The sequence below is a fragment of the Thermobia domestica genome, chromosome 11 (genome assembly GCF_964235325.1).
Source record: "Thermobia domestica chromosome 11, izTheDome1.hap1.1, whole genome shotgun sequence".
In the NCBI taxonomy this organism is placed as follows: domain Eukaryota; kingdom Metazoa; phylum Arthropoda; class Insecta; order Zygentoma; family Lepismatidae; genus Thermobia; species Thermobia domestica.
Window position 1 is genome coordinate 210,366,173 of NC_137464.1, and position 18,708 is coordinate 210,384,880.

General features: G+C 35.5%; 1 protein-coding gene across 1 annotated transcript in view; it reads left to right on the plus strand.

Annotated features, from left to right (window-relative positions):
- Nucleotides 1–3,095: 3,095 nt before the first annotated feature.
- Nucleotides 3,096–18,708, plus strand: part of hoka (membrane protein hoka) — a 70,157-nt gene continuing 54,544 nt past the window's right edge. The window contains exon 1 of the mRNA XM_081731559.1: nucleotides 3,096–3,262. Within this exon, the coding sequence (XP_081587685.1) occupies nucleotides 3,217–3,262 (46 nt within the window). The 5' untranslated portion in view covers nucleotides 3,096–3,216. The remainder of the gene's footprint in view (nucleotides 3,263–18,708) is intronic.

Consider the following 18,708-nt stretch of genomic DNA (forward strand, 5'->3'; position numbering starts at 1 on the left):
GCCTACCTTTGTTCTTATCAGCGTATTAGAGCTCCCCCTGTTTGTTATAGAGTTTGTTCAACAAACGAGCAACTGCTAAAACGTCTGCTGTCTTTCGAGCAGTACTGTGAACTATAGATCATATTTAATGTATAGAATTTCAGTTCAATTCTTGCCTCTTTGTTATTATTATTGATACCTCTACAAGAAGTAAATGTACTGAATTTGTTATTTACTTCTTTCACTTGCATAAAACGGAACAATACTACTTTTTCCCATCTACTGACGGGACGGTCTGGACACGCCTCTAAAACGGGACTGTCCTGGTCAAAACGGGACGTATGGTCGCCCTAGGGTTGGAAGTGGTAGTTATAATTAGAAGGAAAATGTTTGAGAATGTTGGCATAGTTAGGGTTGCCATAATTTTTTGATCCAAAATACGGACAAGCCTTAAAATGACGACTCATCAAAGAAACACAAAATAAATATATTGAAATTTCTTACCTAAAAATCACCTTTTTAGGTTATCCCAAAATTGTTTACTGTAATACTTAAAACACTATTGTAAACTAACATGTTTTATTATTTTTTTTTCATTAACGCAAATGTAATAAATCATGCCATTAAATTACGTATATTAAATCTAACCTAAAGAACCCTGGAATGGGAAAATGAGACATTTATTAAAAATATAACCTACTTTATTAATAATGACTAAAATATGTTATATGATGAAAACACAATTCTTTTCGCTCGAGATTTTTGTGATTCCCGACTCGGAAATTTTCGAGCAACTCCAAAAGCAGTCAAATACGAACATTTTCCTATTTCGTGCTTTGTACGATACAGACACGAACACGGACTCAAAAATACAAACAGTCCGTACAAAATACGGAAATATGGCAACCTCACTCATAGTTAAAGTCGGATTGACGCAGATTACAGGGCCTATTCCCACCTATTTATTACAAGATTGTAAAATAATATTAATTATTATTCTATCTGCTTTAGAATGATTCTTTCTTTCTATTTCTATGCATAAAAACTCAGGTTTTCAATTATGTGCAAATTCTAATTGCGTATTATTAATTAACCTAAAACACGCGTGTAGCAGTAGTTTTGGTAGGGACCGCGTTTCTGTACAAAAAACACCCATTTTATGGACTTGCATTAAATACCCTTTTTACATGTCAACACTGCATCAACTTTATCACATTTTCAATGGATAAATGTTGATGCATACTGCACATATACACAGGGATTCAGCCACAGGAAATCAGTTTTCTGCAACTGAATATTGATTTTCTTCATTTTGTATATTTTTCTTTTTATTTTACACTTTCGCTTTTTCGTTACTACACAAAAACGTTACAAATTTTTACATTGTCATCATCTCGATAATATCTACAAAAAAAAAGAAAAAAGAAAAAGAAAGAAAAAAGAAAAAGAAAGAAAGAAAGAAACGCTTACATTTGTTTAATGTCTCAGGTCTTTATCGTTCTTGGTTAAAAGGATGTACGTAATCAAACTTTGGGTTGCGCAATTTTAAGGACACACTGTAATAGTGGGGAAAATTAAATTAAATCTTTAATTCTATGTCTCACGATTAGTGCTGTCGAAATCGGTTTTTGAAAAAAAACGAAAACCGGTTTTTTTGAAAAAAGTGAAATTTCATAAAAACCGAAATGTCGGTTTTGAAAACCGCATTTGTGGTTTCGGTTTTGAAAACCGCATTTGCGGTTTTGGTTTTGAAAACCGCTTTTGCAGTTTCGGTTTTCAAAACCGCATTTGCAGTTTCGGTTTTTAGAAAACCGGTTTTCTCAAAACCGAAAACCGCAAATGTCAGAAAAATTCGACAGCACTACTCACGGTTATGTTTGTTCGGCTAAAGAAGACAGGAGAGGATTAATGAAAGAAAATAATTACGAAAGAATTGTTGGAATGAGAATGTAATATGAAACGAGAAAACCACAGAAACCATATTGTCAACCAGAAACTCACATAAACTGAGATCGAACCAGAGACACCTTGCACCAGAGGTGAGTGCTTAAGTGCCGGCGTTCCCCTTGATATTGCATGGGCATATACATGTATTCAAGAATGAGATTTTGTGTTAACTTCGACCGAATACTGAATCTATTATCAATGACAATTTGGTCATTATAATTCCAACACACATGAACTACATTTCCTTTTAGGGTTGGAGTGCCTTGAAATATAGCCTTGGGCGACAGAGTGTATTGATTCGGCCTGTACGTGACCACCCTTTGAGTTCAAACCCTATATTTCTGACCTTTCCAGGCCAGTGTATATAAAGACCTCTATATACAAAATTGTTTGGTTTATATTATGGGCAGAGCTTTGAAATTTTAGATCTGAATCCAGTAGCCAGATTAGAGAGTTTGGTAGCCACTTTTTCTCGCACAGACGTACTTGTAATTTATGCAAATGCTTCTCGTCGAACTAAAATATTTAGTCACCTTTGGCGACCTGGAGATCGAAAATTCCGACCTGGCGACAAATTTTATATTAGCTAGGCGCCAACTCGTATTTCAAGTCGCCATAACGACCTGATGACCAGAATTTTTTCAGCACTATATATAGGCCTATAGTCTTGTGTGTCTGAGCCCCCCTTTATAAGTTTCTGACTACGCCACTGGACCCACACCGCTCTTCGTCACTGAATCGACCTCCTCTTAATGATCAACTCCCTCGTTTCTATATGGTTAGCGTTCGTGCCTTTGGCTCAAGAGTCTCAGGTTCATCCCCCAGTGGAAGCTATTGTTCGGATCCCGTGTTAAGTTGTAGGTCCAGGTGTCATATGGCCTCGATGCTGAACAAGCTGCTAAACTCCAAATCAACGTACCAATCCTCTGAATAATACCATGAACTCTCAAAAACTGAATATTTGTGAGCCGTCAGCAACATGATTCACCTAGAAGAATGTTATCTATAAGTAACGTTCCGTAAATACGTATTAAGTAGATACGAAGCTATTTCCGCTAAAAACACAAATAAAATAAAGAATTTTCTTGAACAAATTCTTTTACTCAATATGACGACATTTCCGATACGTACTTATTTTATCTCTATAGAGACGAAATGTAGAAAGGCGTAGGTGATATCATGAATGTACACAAGATAAACCAAACTGCCCGATAACTGAAGCTGACAAATTGTGAGCAGTGAAGGAAAGTGTGTGAAAATAGGGTGTGAGCACTTGGACAGCGACGGAAAATGCGTTTACTACGATCTGTTTTATATTTCACTTTCATTACTACAGGTAAGTTCATAACACGTACTAATTCTTTTTTTAAAAAAAAATATTCATTTAGAAACAAAAATAAGAAATATCCTTTTGTTAATATGATTTTTCTCGTTCTAACACTGCTGCAAAGTCTACGTGCATATTTACAAACATGTTTGAAGTTAAATATATTATTAAAATATCTCGGTTTTAATTACATTATTATTATTATTATCAACAAAAAGATAATCTAATAAGTAAATGAGCACATATTTTTAAATTGATGTTAGTAAGCTATTTCGTATTTTATGTAAGTTATAGTTTATTTTTATATATAGTTTATGCCGCCATGTTGTGAAGAAAATCAAGATGTCGCTTTCACATAAAGAGAAGGGGCATGAAAACAGTGTCTTCAGAATTGACGTAATATAATGAAGGACTCGCACTTGGAAGTTGGTGATTGAAATTTTAGGAACTCGAAGAAAAATTAATTGATACACTCTAAACGAGTTAGCAATCAAAACAAATTATTATAATTGTACATTTTATACAAGGAAAGTAGGGGGTTTAACCAAGGCTGAACCCAGAACTGGGGTATTTTGGTCAACGACATTCAGTACGGTTGAAAATGGTATTATCTGGGAGGTGTCCTTAGGGGAATATAGGGGATTCGAATTAAGTCATGGGTACTCCTGATATAGTAAATTGATTAGTTAAATTGGAATTTACAGTTCCTTTCAGCATCGGCGCTATGTGAGACGTGAATTTACAGTTTAAGTTGGAACCCAAACCACCGCAAATCGTTCAGATTTTTCAAGGATCTCCCACCAGGAATCGAACATGTAATTCCATGCACCAAAGGAGAGTCCGCTAGCCATTAAATCAACAGGGACGTCACTCCTAATCTAATACCAGTAACTTTAAGTAGGCATACTATATACAACAGTACATATTTCTAAAGAAAATAACACTAACGTTTTTAAAGTTACCTGCTGAAACTAATGTGAAGTTCAAAGATGAATTCAATTCATGGCAAAATATACACACTGAGCTGAGTTTTGACTTAAAATGGCCTAGATGCCAATTAGTACGAGAAGTGGAAATTTCGGCACCGGAAATTTTGGCAGCAGTTTTTACCCTGTAATTTTGGCAGCAAACGGAAATTTTGGCTCCAAAAAATGAAGCAAACTGAAGTACAGAAAAATGATTATATGCTCTGAGTATATGTTGTAAACTAGAACTGTTCCAGCACAAAGAACCAAACCAGCGAAGAATGCACGAACACCAGTAAAAATTACTAATACTGGTAAATTCATTAGTTTTTCAAGGCAAGTCAAAATTATCCTCTAGTGGATTTGTATTTTATTTATTTTTTATTATTTTCAAGTGCATACAGTACACAAAGAGAAAAAAGTATATGACGTAGGTAAAAACATAGGTTACATGCGTAAATCCTGTAGTTTTTGGGTTTAACTAAGGCAAACAAAACCACACAAACAACGAGACGAAATCAAACAACATATGCGAGTCCTGTAATAAGTTTAAACACCTGATTGGAGTGTCTCATCCGTCAATTGTATCCAGCAAGATGAAGCCATTGTCTCGACAGTGGTTTTGTAGATTGCGTAGGGGACAGCCAGCCAGAAGACGAAACGAATCTACGAGCATTTGCATAAAAGATTTTGAAATGTGTGCTTGGCATAATGCCGGAACAAGGAGTATGGAAAATTTTTGCATACTGTTTCATTTAATGTTGTACACAACAAAAGTTAAAGGTAAATATAAAGTGTAATGTGTTATAATTAGTATTATTGTGAACCATTTATTATTGTAAATCAAAAGTTATTGTAATTCATTTATTAATTAGTTCATTTTTCGTGCATAAGTGTGTATTCAAATATTTCTGTAGTTCAATAATTTCCATGATGCCAATTAGCTGTTACTGTATGCACTTGAAAGTAAAAAAGTAAAATACAAACCCATTACGGGATAATTTTGACTTCCTTTGAATATCTAATGAGGCTGCCAATATTTTCTTTTACTGGTATTTGCACATTCGGCTCTGGTTTGATTCTTTGTGCTGGAACAGTTCTAGTTTATAAAACATGAAGTTAAATATCTATTATATTAGGAGAATATTATCATTTTTCTGCACTTCCGTTTGCTTCAAATTTTCAAAATTCCCGGTGCCAAAATTCCTCGTGCCAAAATTCCCGGTGCCAAAGTTACCATGCTCCGATTAAGACTACAAATAAAAGGACAGGGCTGTATTAAAATAGTGCAACATATAGGAAATCAAATCAATCAGATGGGAATTATATACGGAAGTTGCCAGTGTATGTGTATAATCGACAAAGACATGTATGTGTCAAATTTCATGTCAAAAGAGCAGTAAATAAGAACATTAAAACGAAAATAAAACTTTCTTGTCCATTTTAGCAACATTTTGTTTTACTCATTCTAATTTTCGTATTTATCATTCTTTTCCTATGAAATTTACCACAAATATACATTTCTCGATTATACACATAGTATCAGTATTAAAAGTACCCTGCAAAATCATTATCAAATTATATTATTACAAGAAGACAGTTTTAGATATACGACAATCATTTTGGACATGAGTGTACATTATATGTTAGAATGAACATGCTCCCTAGCATGAACATAAGATATCCTTAAAGAAAAGAAAAACGACAAAGAGGATTAGTCTCATGGAAAGTTTCGCGATTTGCTTTTTTTTATTTTCAATATTGTTTTTGCGCAAACAAGAGCGGTTACCATCCTTGTTTGCAAATATTATTTCGGAGTACATTAGTATGCATGGTACGTTGGAATCAGCCTCTGGCATGAACATAAGATACCTAAAAATTTGGCAATGACTGAAGACTTTCCATATACTCCGTTATAAAATTTGAAATGTTTTTGCAGTGGTGCATTTTACAATCCAAAAATGTCTATTTTCTCCGAAGGGGTTGTACCCAAATGTAGATGATTGCACTCAATTTTGGAATTAATTCCAAATTTCATTTTCCGCCAAAAGCTGTCAAGGGGTCCTTTATCATTTAATTCCCCAAATTTATCTTTCTGCATCCGAATTTACTATTCTCCAGTTAGATTTAGGCTATCATTTTCAGTGTAACACGTGTGAAGTCATGTCCCCCAAATATTCTTATGGGTAGAACCTGCTCCCTAAAACCCGCCTGTGGCTAGCCCTGTAGCCAGCTAACCTCGTTCTGCTGTATCATCGTTTCAAGTGACACCTACACAAAAGGTAGGGTGTCCACCATCAAAACGTTTTACCACCATTCTTTTATCAGTCAATTCATTGCATATTGGTTTTCACGACAATTTTTAGGTATACTTGAGAGTGGCTCAACGGTCGAGCACTCATCTTTTCTAGGAGAAGTTATTGGTTTGATGCTAGGTCATTTGAAATTGTGGCAGATAGCATTGTACCCGTGGTTTCATCGAGGTTCTCCCGTTTCTTTTCACATTCTACCTCCACAGTTGTTTTCATAATTATTAATTTACTTTTATCATCAGGCTTTTTTCCCCTCGAAATATCATCCTTAGGATAAAATTCAAATACAAATGATGTACTGGCATTCTACAGAGTGCTTCAACATGACTTTGCAACCTTTATAAATTCATTATTTAGACTACTTACAGGACTGGTTTTAATAGCGAAATAGATCTTTTTTTTTTTTTTCACCTTATAGTTGATTAGGTCCAACTGACTTCCATTGGAGATTTTGTACACATCCCATCTGAAGTCGGTTTTCTACCAACACGGCAGCAGCATGTCAGGATTTCTTGTCTTAACTTAAATCCTAGTTTCAAAATAACACTTATGCAATTCATAAATGGTATGCTTTGGGAGAATCTTTACCATACTCGATAGGAAAATCCCATTGCGCACTTATTGCAGACTTTGATTCTTCAAACCAAACCATACATCATTATCAGGACCAGTGAAAGCAACCATCTTTGTTTATTATTGTCGCCACGTTTGCAATGAAGCAGTTCTGCACTATTCACTACGTGAATCAAATCTAGATCTCTTTTGCTGCAAAATTACACCAAAACCAGATCTATAAGAAGTCAAATAAATTAATATGAATTTAGAAATCTGTAAAGTCCTTCTTGAAAAAATCCTGTGTGTTGTACATATATATATATATATATATATATATATATATATATATATATATATATATATATATATATATATATATATATATATATATATATATATATATATACAAAAGTATATTGAATTACAAGCTCTCTGGCAAAAATTTTTTCCACGTTGTCAAAATCATAATGCGAGAAGGTTGCACTGGGACACCATTTGGTAAAGAATGTTTCCTGCACAAGAGAGAAGTATTTTCAATTTAATTTATCTTAGCACAAGGGTAGGCTTCAACTCTCGAAAGTATACCTGGAACAGGCACGTAGCCAGGATTTCGTAATAGGTGAGGGGGGCATGATGTGAAGTACTGTTTTCTTTTTTATCACACGAGGGGCTCGATCATTCTAAACTGTTTTACTGACAACATATATTGGTTTGTTAGGACAATAAAATGAGGACATGTTAGTAAGTATTTTAATAACAAACTATTAAGAAATCTCGAGTAAAAGAATACCTGTATTTAAGAAAAAGGTATTGAGAAAGATTTTACAATATCTACGTTTCTTCCTCTGTTCATATAAATATAACAATTTTTCTTTCATTATAACCTTAACTATTATAAAAAGTATATATCCAATAATGTCTCGTAAAATATTTGACAATATCTTGCGTTCCTTTCTCTGTTGAATCAAATGTTAACAGAACTTTTTTTCCACATAACTTTTTTGTATTTATTATTCTATTAACTACTGTCTGTTCCAAATGACAAGTTAGAGGAGCACCAGAAAATTGTTTCTGAAATAGTTTTCTCATAAGATGCTCCACATAAGAAAGAGTAATCAAACCCTGTTTGTAGCTTTTTATTTTTAACGTTGATTCTTCTTTTTCTCATTTCTTTTTTTTCATCCTTCCTTATTTTTTCACTTCTGGTTTCCATGGGAGTCCGGATCCCCTGGATCTCCTCCTTGGCTACGTGCCTGCCTGGAAGAAACAATGACTTCAGTAGCGTAACACAAAAATGTCGGCCCCCCGCAGGATTATTTTTGGGCCCCCTTCCCATGCCCATTAACTTCCCACCACATTATATCCCTGTATAAGACAATGGTTAATACATCCATGGAATATAATAAAATTACAATTAAAATTAATACTCATCGAAAAAGGCAAAAATTATTTTCCCTTGACCTTCGAGTGCTAACATGATTTTTTAAACTGATGTTGCTAGAATTGATGAATTTTCACCCAGAGCATATTTTTCTTTTCTAAAGTAAATAATCTTGTTCAGGGAAATGGATATTCCGTATTCAGCTCACTTTTTGTAGCCTATAGTTCTTGATTTTTGGTTCGCGGTGGGCCCCCCAAACTCTGCGCCTCCCCCCTTCCCCGCACTGCAGGCCCTGCGGGCCCCTCAGTTACGCCACTGGACTACGTGATTCCTTGATAGACAATTAAAAGACTGGAAATAAAGTAAGGAAATTGTATACAAGCTTGAACAGAAAAATACTACAACTATTGTAAGAAAACAAAGATTTAAAAAAAAAACTTGAGAACTTATTTTTCAAATGAGATTTATTTATCGTCCTCTGTTTTTATTTAATTTTTAAGTTTTACGTCCCACGATCTATCATTTAAGCTAAAAGGGGCAATAATGAAATAAACTGGTAAAGACATAAGAGAGGATCAGGCGTCCATATACAGGACATAAGTATCCACCGTTATCTGTTATTGTATTAATGGATTGATTCCATTAACGAACTCGGATGAAATAATAGTTCTAGGTACGTGGAGCGCAGTAGCGTAGCGTTAAGTTTCGCAATGGGTAGACAGTATATTATATATATATATATATATATATATATATATATATATATATATATATATATATATATATATATATATATATATATATATATATATATATATATATATAGAGAGAGAGAGAGAGAGAGAGAGAGAGAGAGAGAGAGAGAGAGAGAGAAAGAGAGTTCAGTGCTCCACGATTATGCTCCGAGACTAAGGCAACTGGGGATGAGTTAGATGATAGTGGTGGAGTGACGACAGTGGGAGAGAACGGGAGAGAATCTCGAGAAAATCTACACACACAGTGTTTGTCTCGTATAAAACCAACTTGGTGGGATTTGGAATCTAACCAGGGACCCTACGCGTCAGAGGTGACTGCTCTACCACTGAGCTACCGATGCATCTCTTTAAATACTTGTTACAAAAAGTTCCCATTTTTACATTATCCCATAATACTAGGGATGGTATCGAGACGAGACGAGACGAGACTTTGTACAGTCTCGGTCTCGTCTCGATTGATAAATAACGGTCTCGGTCTCGGTCTCGTCTCGAGTAAAAAATCACCGTCTCGGTCTCGGTCTCGTCTCGGTCAACAGATGCTTGTCTCGATCTCGGTCTCTGTCTCGAGTACCAAATCTCGGTCTCGTCTCGAAAGTCTCGAAATAAATAGTGTGAAATTAAAATAGTGAAAGTATTATTCTCGTACAGTCTGTCGTTTCCGGTTATTTTTTCCTTTCATTTTGACTTAGAATTATGGTATGGTGTACCTCTTCATAGCTAATTTGCTAGTGCTAATGCTTTCCATGCACGTATTCCAGGTTCAATGATCAGTGGGTATATCACCCTAAAACCCTAATAGAACCCATATTTCACTTTCAGCAATAGACTTTGTCTCATATAGCCTCAGAACTGCCTATACAATTAAACTCTATTAAATTAACTCCAGTACTATACAGTAGTTTATTTCCTTCCTTTGAATCAGAATTGTTCAATACCTCCTAACGGATAACGCAACACATAGCAGCACGAATGTATTTAATCGTACCGAAATTGAAACTGTACAATTTCTCATTATTCAATACATTCTGCTTTGACTGTAATTTTAAAAACAGAATATAACGTTCATTATCTTAACAAATAGGGTAAATTATTACTACAATATACGTATTTTGTTTGAAATTGATGAAATGCTTTATTAGCGTTTCACATCTCCGTGTTTAATTGACACTTTATAACACGAACGTCCTGAACCTTGTGGTGGGAGCTACTACACTCATCTTTGCTATGTGAGGTCTCGGGTTGGATCACAAAACAAGTTAGATTCAAAGTCCGATGTTTCGCATAGTTCGCGTCTCATTTTAAGTGCATTCTGTTCTTATACAAGTTCATAAGATCGTAATGCATTACGTAAGCACATATCCAGTGCCGTAACATAGATTAATCTTATTCTTGAGTTCTCAACGGTGCATGCAATCTTTATTCGAGAACACTAATCTTGCGTTTATTACGTTGAAATTTTATATTGATTGAAAATTAGTTGCGAAACATGGACATACATATTATATAAGTATATAGGTAATTCGAGTTATCTGTATCTATTTTTTCTCACTCGCCAAAACAAGTGATTCTTAACTTTCTAGTTTTCTTTTGTATTACTCTTCGTAGTTTTGCTGCAACATGATGGATTGAATAGTCAAAAATACTTTTTTCGCTCTATGATTTTCATTAAATTTTGGATCCATGTTTACCCTACCTTACCTAGTAAAAGTAATATATTTAGTCTTAGTTGAGGAACCAGTTTTTCGCTTCTGTAAAATTACAAAATTATGACTTGGTTTAGTTTAACTTCGAGGTCCAGATATAATAAAATCATCACCATCATCATAATCAACCATTATCAATCCATTGCTGGATGAAGGTATTTCCAATTCTTCTCCACAACTATCTAACTTGGGCAATTCTTTTCCAGGTTACTCCTCAGTGACTCCTGATTTCGTCACACCTTCTTGTATGCGGAAGTTTCCTAGGCTGTTTTTGTCTCGTGGTATCCAGTCTAGAATTGTTTTCGTCCGTCGATCATAATTTCTTTTTGCAATACGTCCAGCACACTTTCCAGCTCATATTAAATTATTTCATTAGCACCATAGTATTCATTTCTATATATTTGGGCTACAAATAGTTCGAATTCGCTACTTTCGGAGTACAGACACGCTACTTTTTAATGATCGGATCTGACAACACTGACTGAATGATTTAAATCAACACAATGTGAGGACCCCCATTTGGTCTAGCGGATAGAACTCTTGATTTCAGTTCGCGTGGTCCCGAGTTCGATTTCCGGTAGGGATAAAGTTGAACGACCGAAGTGGTTCAGATTCCACTATAATCATTAGCTGCACGTCTCCTTTAGCCGCCCTAGCATAAATGTGGGACGTTAAACTAAAACAAAACAAAACAAAAGTGAACACTGTGTATTACTAACTTTAAATTCTTGAATAGTTGCTTATAGCTATATGGTATGGATCGAGTTTGAGGTGGTCGGTGGTCAAACTAGCAAGTGAAACTTGATTAGGGTGCAGTTAGAACTTTTAATTAAGCACGGTCTTAATATAAAGTGTACACCAGGCCTAAGGCTTAGGGGGAACAACTAATGTTACTGAAAATGTATCGGTGACATTTAATTTCAGTTACAATTTGCATTTACATGTATTGCTGGAACGAAGATTTAAACATTAACATTATAAGTAGCCCAAAGACTATGAAAAACATCGTCTCTTGAAAGCATTCTTGCACCATAAAACAAATTACGAGAAATTCTAAAATATTTTGCAGTTTATCTACGTTATTTGCACATATTTAGAGTAATATTTAGCTATCTATTTAAGTGGGCAACACTGCTTAAAATAATGTAACTGCCACTTGTAATTAAAATCACCAAAAACTGTTGTAATGTTATAGAAGCAAAGGAAAGCAATAATCATTATAAAAATTTAATAAAAATGCGTCATTTTAAGCAGTACAACAATCACTACCAATGTGTTGGGTATCTCTGATGGCGTTATAAGCATTTAAGTCTTTTGGAAGCATCTGCATGATGAGACGTGATATGTCAGCGCGTTTTCGAAGTAAAGTCTTTAGAAACATTTAAATTTTCCGTTTCTTGTAACTTTGTTCCTTCATTCATTCGAAATATATTATACCATGATCACAGTATTTGACGCTAAGGTACAGTTGATGCGTATTGCACCGTCCATGCCATTTGAGTTATTAGAGATTTCCAAGCTACATAAATAATGTATGGGCTATTGTGGTTTTGGTAAATAAATTAGAAGTATGTAATACTTTACGTAGCGCAATTTGAGAAAATACAACTTTATTTTGCTTTAGCAACATTGCTTGTTTATCTAGTGATCTTGCAGTCAAGAAGAATTTCCCAGCTTGGTACAAAATTTCAGCATTTTGAATATATATATATATATATATATATATATATATATATACACGGTGTATATAGGATGGTCCATTTTAATCTTTCCACGGAGATATCTCGAAAACGGTTGAACATAATGAACCGAACAAAAACACAAATAGGAAATGGGGCACACCGAATGGTGTTGTCGCGGCGCCTCCCGGGGCCGCCTTTCATGGGGTACCAGGGCCAAACTTTAAAATTTTAAATGGAAACATGGGGCGAGTAATACCTCGTTCCATAGATCTTTAAAAAGTAAAAAGTGTTGTGGCAAAAGATTTCTCACATCGGTCACCGTTTTCAAAATGACCGCCAAGACATGATGCCTGCATCCGATAAAACGTCCAGTACCACTAGACCCCTAATATGAAAATAGTTGGAGATAAATGAACAGAATAAAACTCGTATAGGAAAGCACAGAGGGTATTTATCATTCCACGGCTCGAATATAATGCAACGAAAAAAAAAAGATTATTAAAGCATAATTGACATGATGCAAAAGAGGAAATGATAGAAAATGATCTTTCCGATCTCTGTCCGTAAGTAGGTGAAGCGGGAATGAATAGTAAAATCTCAAATGAGAACCTCACTTTTTATTTGCAATAGATATGGTTTGTCTGAAACACTTGTGTGTACAAATGACTGGTACTATAATGAATAAAAATGGAAGATCAATGGATCAATAAAAATGGAATGCAATCAAAATGGAAGATACCATTTAACAAGAATTTTACATTATCCCATTACAGAGGCATTTATCTCTTATAAAAACACATTTCAAATAACTTTGTTTCGTAGATACAATTTGCAAAAACTAAGGCTCTCATTTGCAATTTCACCGATCCTTCGCGCTTCACTCAGTTACGGAGTGAGGTTGGAGCGATAATTTTCTAGGAGTTAGATTTCTTTCTTTCCATTATGGCACTTTCACTCTAATCATCTTTTCGACTGTTGCAACATTCCCGAGTTATAGAATGATAAATACCCTATGTGGTTTCCTATTCGAATATTTGTTCTGGTGTTTCCATATAAGTGATACTGGACGTTTTACCTGATGCAGGAAGCATGTCTTGGTGCTGATTTTGAAAACGGTGACTATAGAATGATAAATACCCTATGTGGTTTCCTATTCGAATATTTGTTCTGGTGTTTCCATATAAGTGATACTGGACGTTTTACCTGATGCAGGAAGCATGTCTTGGTGCTCATTTTGAAAACGGTGACCCATATGAACAATCTTTTGCAACAGCACTCTTTAGTTTTTACAGATATGTCGAACGAGGTATCATTCACCCCATGTTTTCATTTACAATTTTGAAGTTGCGCCCTGGACCCCCCATGAAGGGTGGCCCTGGGAGTCTCCGCGACAATATCAATCGATGTGCCACATGACATTTTCTATTTGAGTTTTTGTTCGGTTCATTTATATTCAACCGTTTTCATATTAGTGGTACTGCACGTTTTACTGTATCTGATAGAGGCAACATGTCTTGGCGGCCATTTTGAATAGAGTGCCCGATATGAAAAATCTTTTGCCACAACGCATTTAGTTTTTCAAGATCTATCGAACGAGGTACCACTCACCCCTTGCTTCCATTTAAAATTAAAGTTGGGCCCCGGGAACCCATGCAGGGCGGATCTGGGTGGCACCGCGACCATATATATATATATATATATATATATATATATATATATATATATATATATATATATATATATATATATATATATATATATATATATAGATAGATAGATAGATAGATAGATAGATAGATAGATAGATAGATAGATATAGATATAGATAGATAGATAGATATAGATAGATAGATAAGAGAGAGAGAGAGAGAGAGAGAGAGAGAATTCTGTTTGCACAAGCAGTGGATTTTGTTTCGGGAGAGGCTTGAGGAACGAGTAAGAAACATTTGCGTTGTACGTGCAATGCAAAAAATTATCACAAATTTATTTCGGGAGGGTTTGAGCCCGATAACCACCCCCTAAATACGCCACTGTACATCAGTCAACCGTTCTTATATTATCTAACACAGCAACGAAACAAATTTTGAGTGAAGGCAATTTTAGTATTTATCAATATCAATATTCGAGACGAGACCGAGACTTTCGAGACTGACCTAAGTCTCGTCTCGGTCTCGTCTCGATTTATAGAGGTCTGTCTCGGTCTCGGTCTCGTCTCGGTATATAAAAGTCCGTCTCGGTCTCGGTCTCGTCTCGGTATATAAAGGTCCGTCTCGGTCTCGGTCTCGGTACCATCCCTACATAATACCAATAGCTTTAGACTTCGATTTAACCCGATCATTTTCTTTCTTTATTTATTTTGGAATTATTTGCAGTTTAAAACCTCATATCAGTATTGAGATAGTTTGACGTCTCTTGTAACCTGAAATCCACATGTTTATACTCCACATATATCCAAATATATGAAAATTATCAATTATATAATCTATTATTTGGAGCCGCGGTGGCTCAGAGGGGCATGGGGGTCTTTGGTTCCATCCCAGTTCGCGCCAAGTGAATTTTGTGATGGACAAACACCGTGTGTGTGGTTTTCTTGGGGTTCTGCCGTTTCCTACCACTTTCTTCATTCATTTCTCATTATTACCGTCTCCTTTAGCTCAGCCGACATAACCGTGGGGCGTAAATCTCAAAGATTTCATTTCATTTTTAATCTATTATTAGAAAGAGCAGACACATGGTTCAAAATATCGTATCGATATCCAGAACCTAATAAAATTCTGAGTTTAAGGTTTTTACTTCTTGATGAAAACCTCTGAGTGAATAAAATTATAGGAGCTCTGTTTTAATAATAATTTCCGAAAAGAACATTTTCAATGTAACAATTTTTACATTTTCATATATATATATATATATATATATATATATATATATATATATATATATATATATATATATATATATATATATATGTGTGTGTGTGTGTGTGTGTGTGTGTGTGAAACTCCTAACAAAGTTTCGTTAGAAACTAATTTTCGCGAGGTTGCAGTACTATATATAATATACAGAAAACTAATTTCGATAAGCACATTCCTTAACGATTAAATTAAACCAGTATATTGATATAAATTTATTCTGACAAATCTCGGTATATACACTAAATACATTAAATTGAATTAATAATTTAGTTTTCCAATCATTTGATTTGCACATAATAAATTACTAACTCAGACAGACCCAAATAAAAATTTACCTAACGATTTTAAAACCAACAACAAAATAGCAGACTACAAAATCTCCTGCCCTTGCTTTTGTCTTTCCCAGTGTTGATACACTCTGGTATTGCGATACACGTTGGCCGCCATGTGCATAAGTCTGATGCACAAATAGTGGGGTACAAAATACCCCGAAATATGGCTTGGCGGCTAACGTGTTAAACTGAATGAATATGGTATCACTGCTACTGAGACATTTTGCCCGATGTCTCATTGCTAGGTTGTTTCAGCGAGTGAGAAGCCTACAGCCACATGCGCGCGCCGCTTTCAACTGTATTTGTTCCAGCCGCGTTGAGACATATTTCTTGTTGTCTCTGTGCAGCCAGTTTGACGGAGATAGAATTTTTCTTCCCGAGTTTTGAAAAGTAAAATTATTTAGAAATTTGACTCTACTACTATTCTTATTAACCAAGCTATCGCTGGCCCTAGTATTTCTATATTTTTCTTCAACAAGAAATGAATATTAGTTCTTATTAATAAGGAAATTCTCAAGCTATGTTCTTTTAATTTGAAAGGGTAGACAGTGTCTCAATGCCTCATAGCACTCTACGCTACTGGTGGAGCGTGTAAAAAAAAAAAAAAAAAAAAAAAAAAAAAAAAAAAAAAAACGATAATTTTTACGTGATATTGGCAACACTGATAAAGTTGAACATACGCAGGAGTATGACTTAGTATTCTGTCTTTACAATATAGGTACAATCGTCCGAGTGGACTTGAGTACATGTGAGTGGCAGTAAGGTTAAATTGCTGCCGCAATACAAAATTCCGTCAAATATGAAATGTTATCTGTCATACGATTTCTGAACGCCAAAGGACAGAATGCAGCTGACATCCATTGAGAATTGTGTGCTTTACTGAGTGGCTGTAATGAGTGAAAGGAAGGTCAGGCAGGAAGGTGCAGAGAGTTTCGGGAAGGGCTTTCAAATGTTCATGGCGTTGAACTTAGGGAAGGCCTATGTTCAGACAGACGATCTGGTGGAGTGTGATCCAATTACCGGTTCACAATAACTGAACTCCCCTAACAAACTGTATGAGGTAGGTGTCAAAAATGCTGACAGATATTGAAGGACAAAAAATTACAGCTGCACGTGATTTTGGCCCCACCCTGGGGAGGATGGGGATGGCCTCTTTTCTCTCATAGTAACGGGAGTTTAAACCTGGATATCGTACGCCACTGGAGAGTTGAAGCAGCAGTCAATCCAATGGCAGCACTCTAGTTTTCCTAAAGCGAAAAAGATTCAAACAAACATCATCAGTTCACAAAATCATGGCAACCGTGTTTTGAAACCAAAAGAGTATGATTCTTGTGTAATTCTTGGAATAGGGCGACGACTGAATAATTGGACGTGCCATCCAAAATCGACGGAGAGGAATGCTACGCTCTAAAATTCTTCTAGACAAACCCATGACAACGCTTATCCACATATAGCTCCTCGTACTGTTGAGACAATTCAAAGAATTTAATTGGAACTATTCAGTTGAGTTGAGTTGATTTTGAGTTTATCGTCCCTTTCAGCAGCGAGGCTATATGAGATGTAGACATACTGATTAACGTGGAATTCGAACATGAGCTCCCGCCGGGAATTGAACCCAGGTCTCCCATGGAGCTATTCAATCATCCCTCTTACAGCCCCGACCTTGCTCCTCAAGATTTCTTACTTTTTCTTCACCTGAAAAAGTAGCTTGCGTCGAAACGTTTCAACCACAATGAAGTGCTCAAAACATCTATTCTGAACTGAGTACACTTTCAGCCTTCTGATTTTTACACAGAGGGTATACGGATGCTTATGCCACGCTATCAGAAATGTCTAGAAGTTCATGGTGACTACGTCAAAAAAAAAAAATAGACAAGGTGTGTACTTGTATGTTAATTACAATAAATTTTGTTCTCCTATCATTTTCTGGTTTCTTTTTTTTTTTTAATATCGGTATTTTTATGACATACGCCTTGTGTCTATTGCAAAGAACATAATTCAAAAAATAGCTTACATATATGGTACATAGACTATAGATACTCACCACTTAAGTCGCCGTTACCCGTTAAGATGTTAACAAGATGACTTCCATTAACGATCTTGGCCGAGATAATTCTTCTAGCTATCTATTGCAAAGTAATAATAATTTTAAAAATTGCACCTGTTCAAGAGTTACCGTGCGAAGTAACATATGGATGAACAAACGGCATACTAGCAACACAATGTCATATGTCTCACTCCGAGGCCCTAATAAGATAACGGGTACCTCCCACTTCGAACAATCTGAGGTATCCCATGGAAGATGTGACGATAAGACTTCACAATTTTCTGGCTTCGGCAACAGAAAGTGTAAATTACGCTTCAACTAAAGAAAGTGGCTTACTCTGTGCTACCATCGAATTTAATCTACAGGAAGTCATTAAAAATTGCGTCAGTCAATGCTCATTTTCTGTGAATTTACATAGAAGTCAAATACACACATCCAATACATACACACATATATACTGCTACAACGCGATTGGCTGGTTTTGAGTTTAACGTCCTATTTGATCGCCTGGGCTACATCAGACATGAACTTATAGCTTAACATGGAATTCGAACTATTTTATGAGCTTCCGAATCCGAATATCCTCACCCGAAGTAGCATATGCAAAAGCATATAGCCGTACGGAATTCCTGTTACAACGTGAAGCAAGGTACGAGTTACAAGTACGTATAAAAACCTCAAATTTCGAGGGTACGAATCTAGAGGACTTCCACCGTGAGTACGCCCCTGCTACAAATTACACTCATGGAACATGGACTTTCAGTTAAAAGCTTAATTTTTGAGTAACTAGTTTTTGAGTCAGTTACCCGCT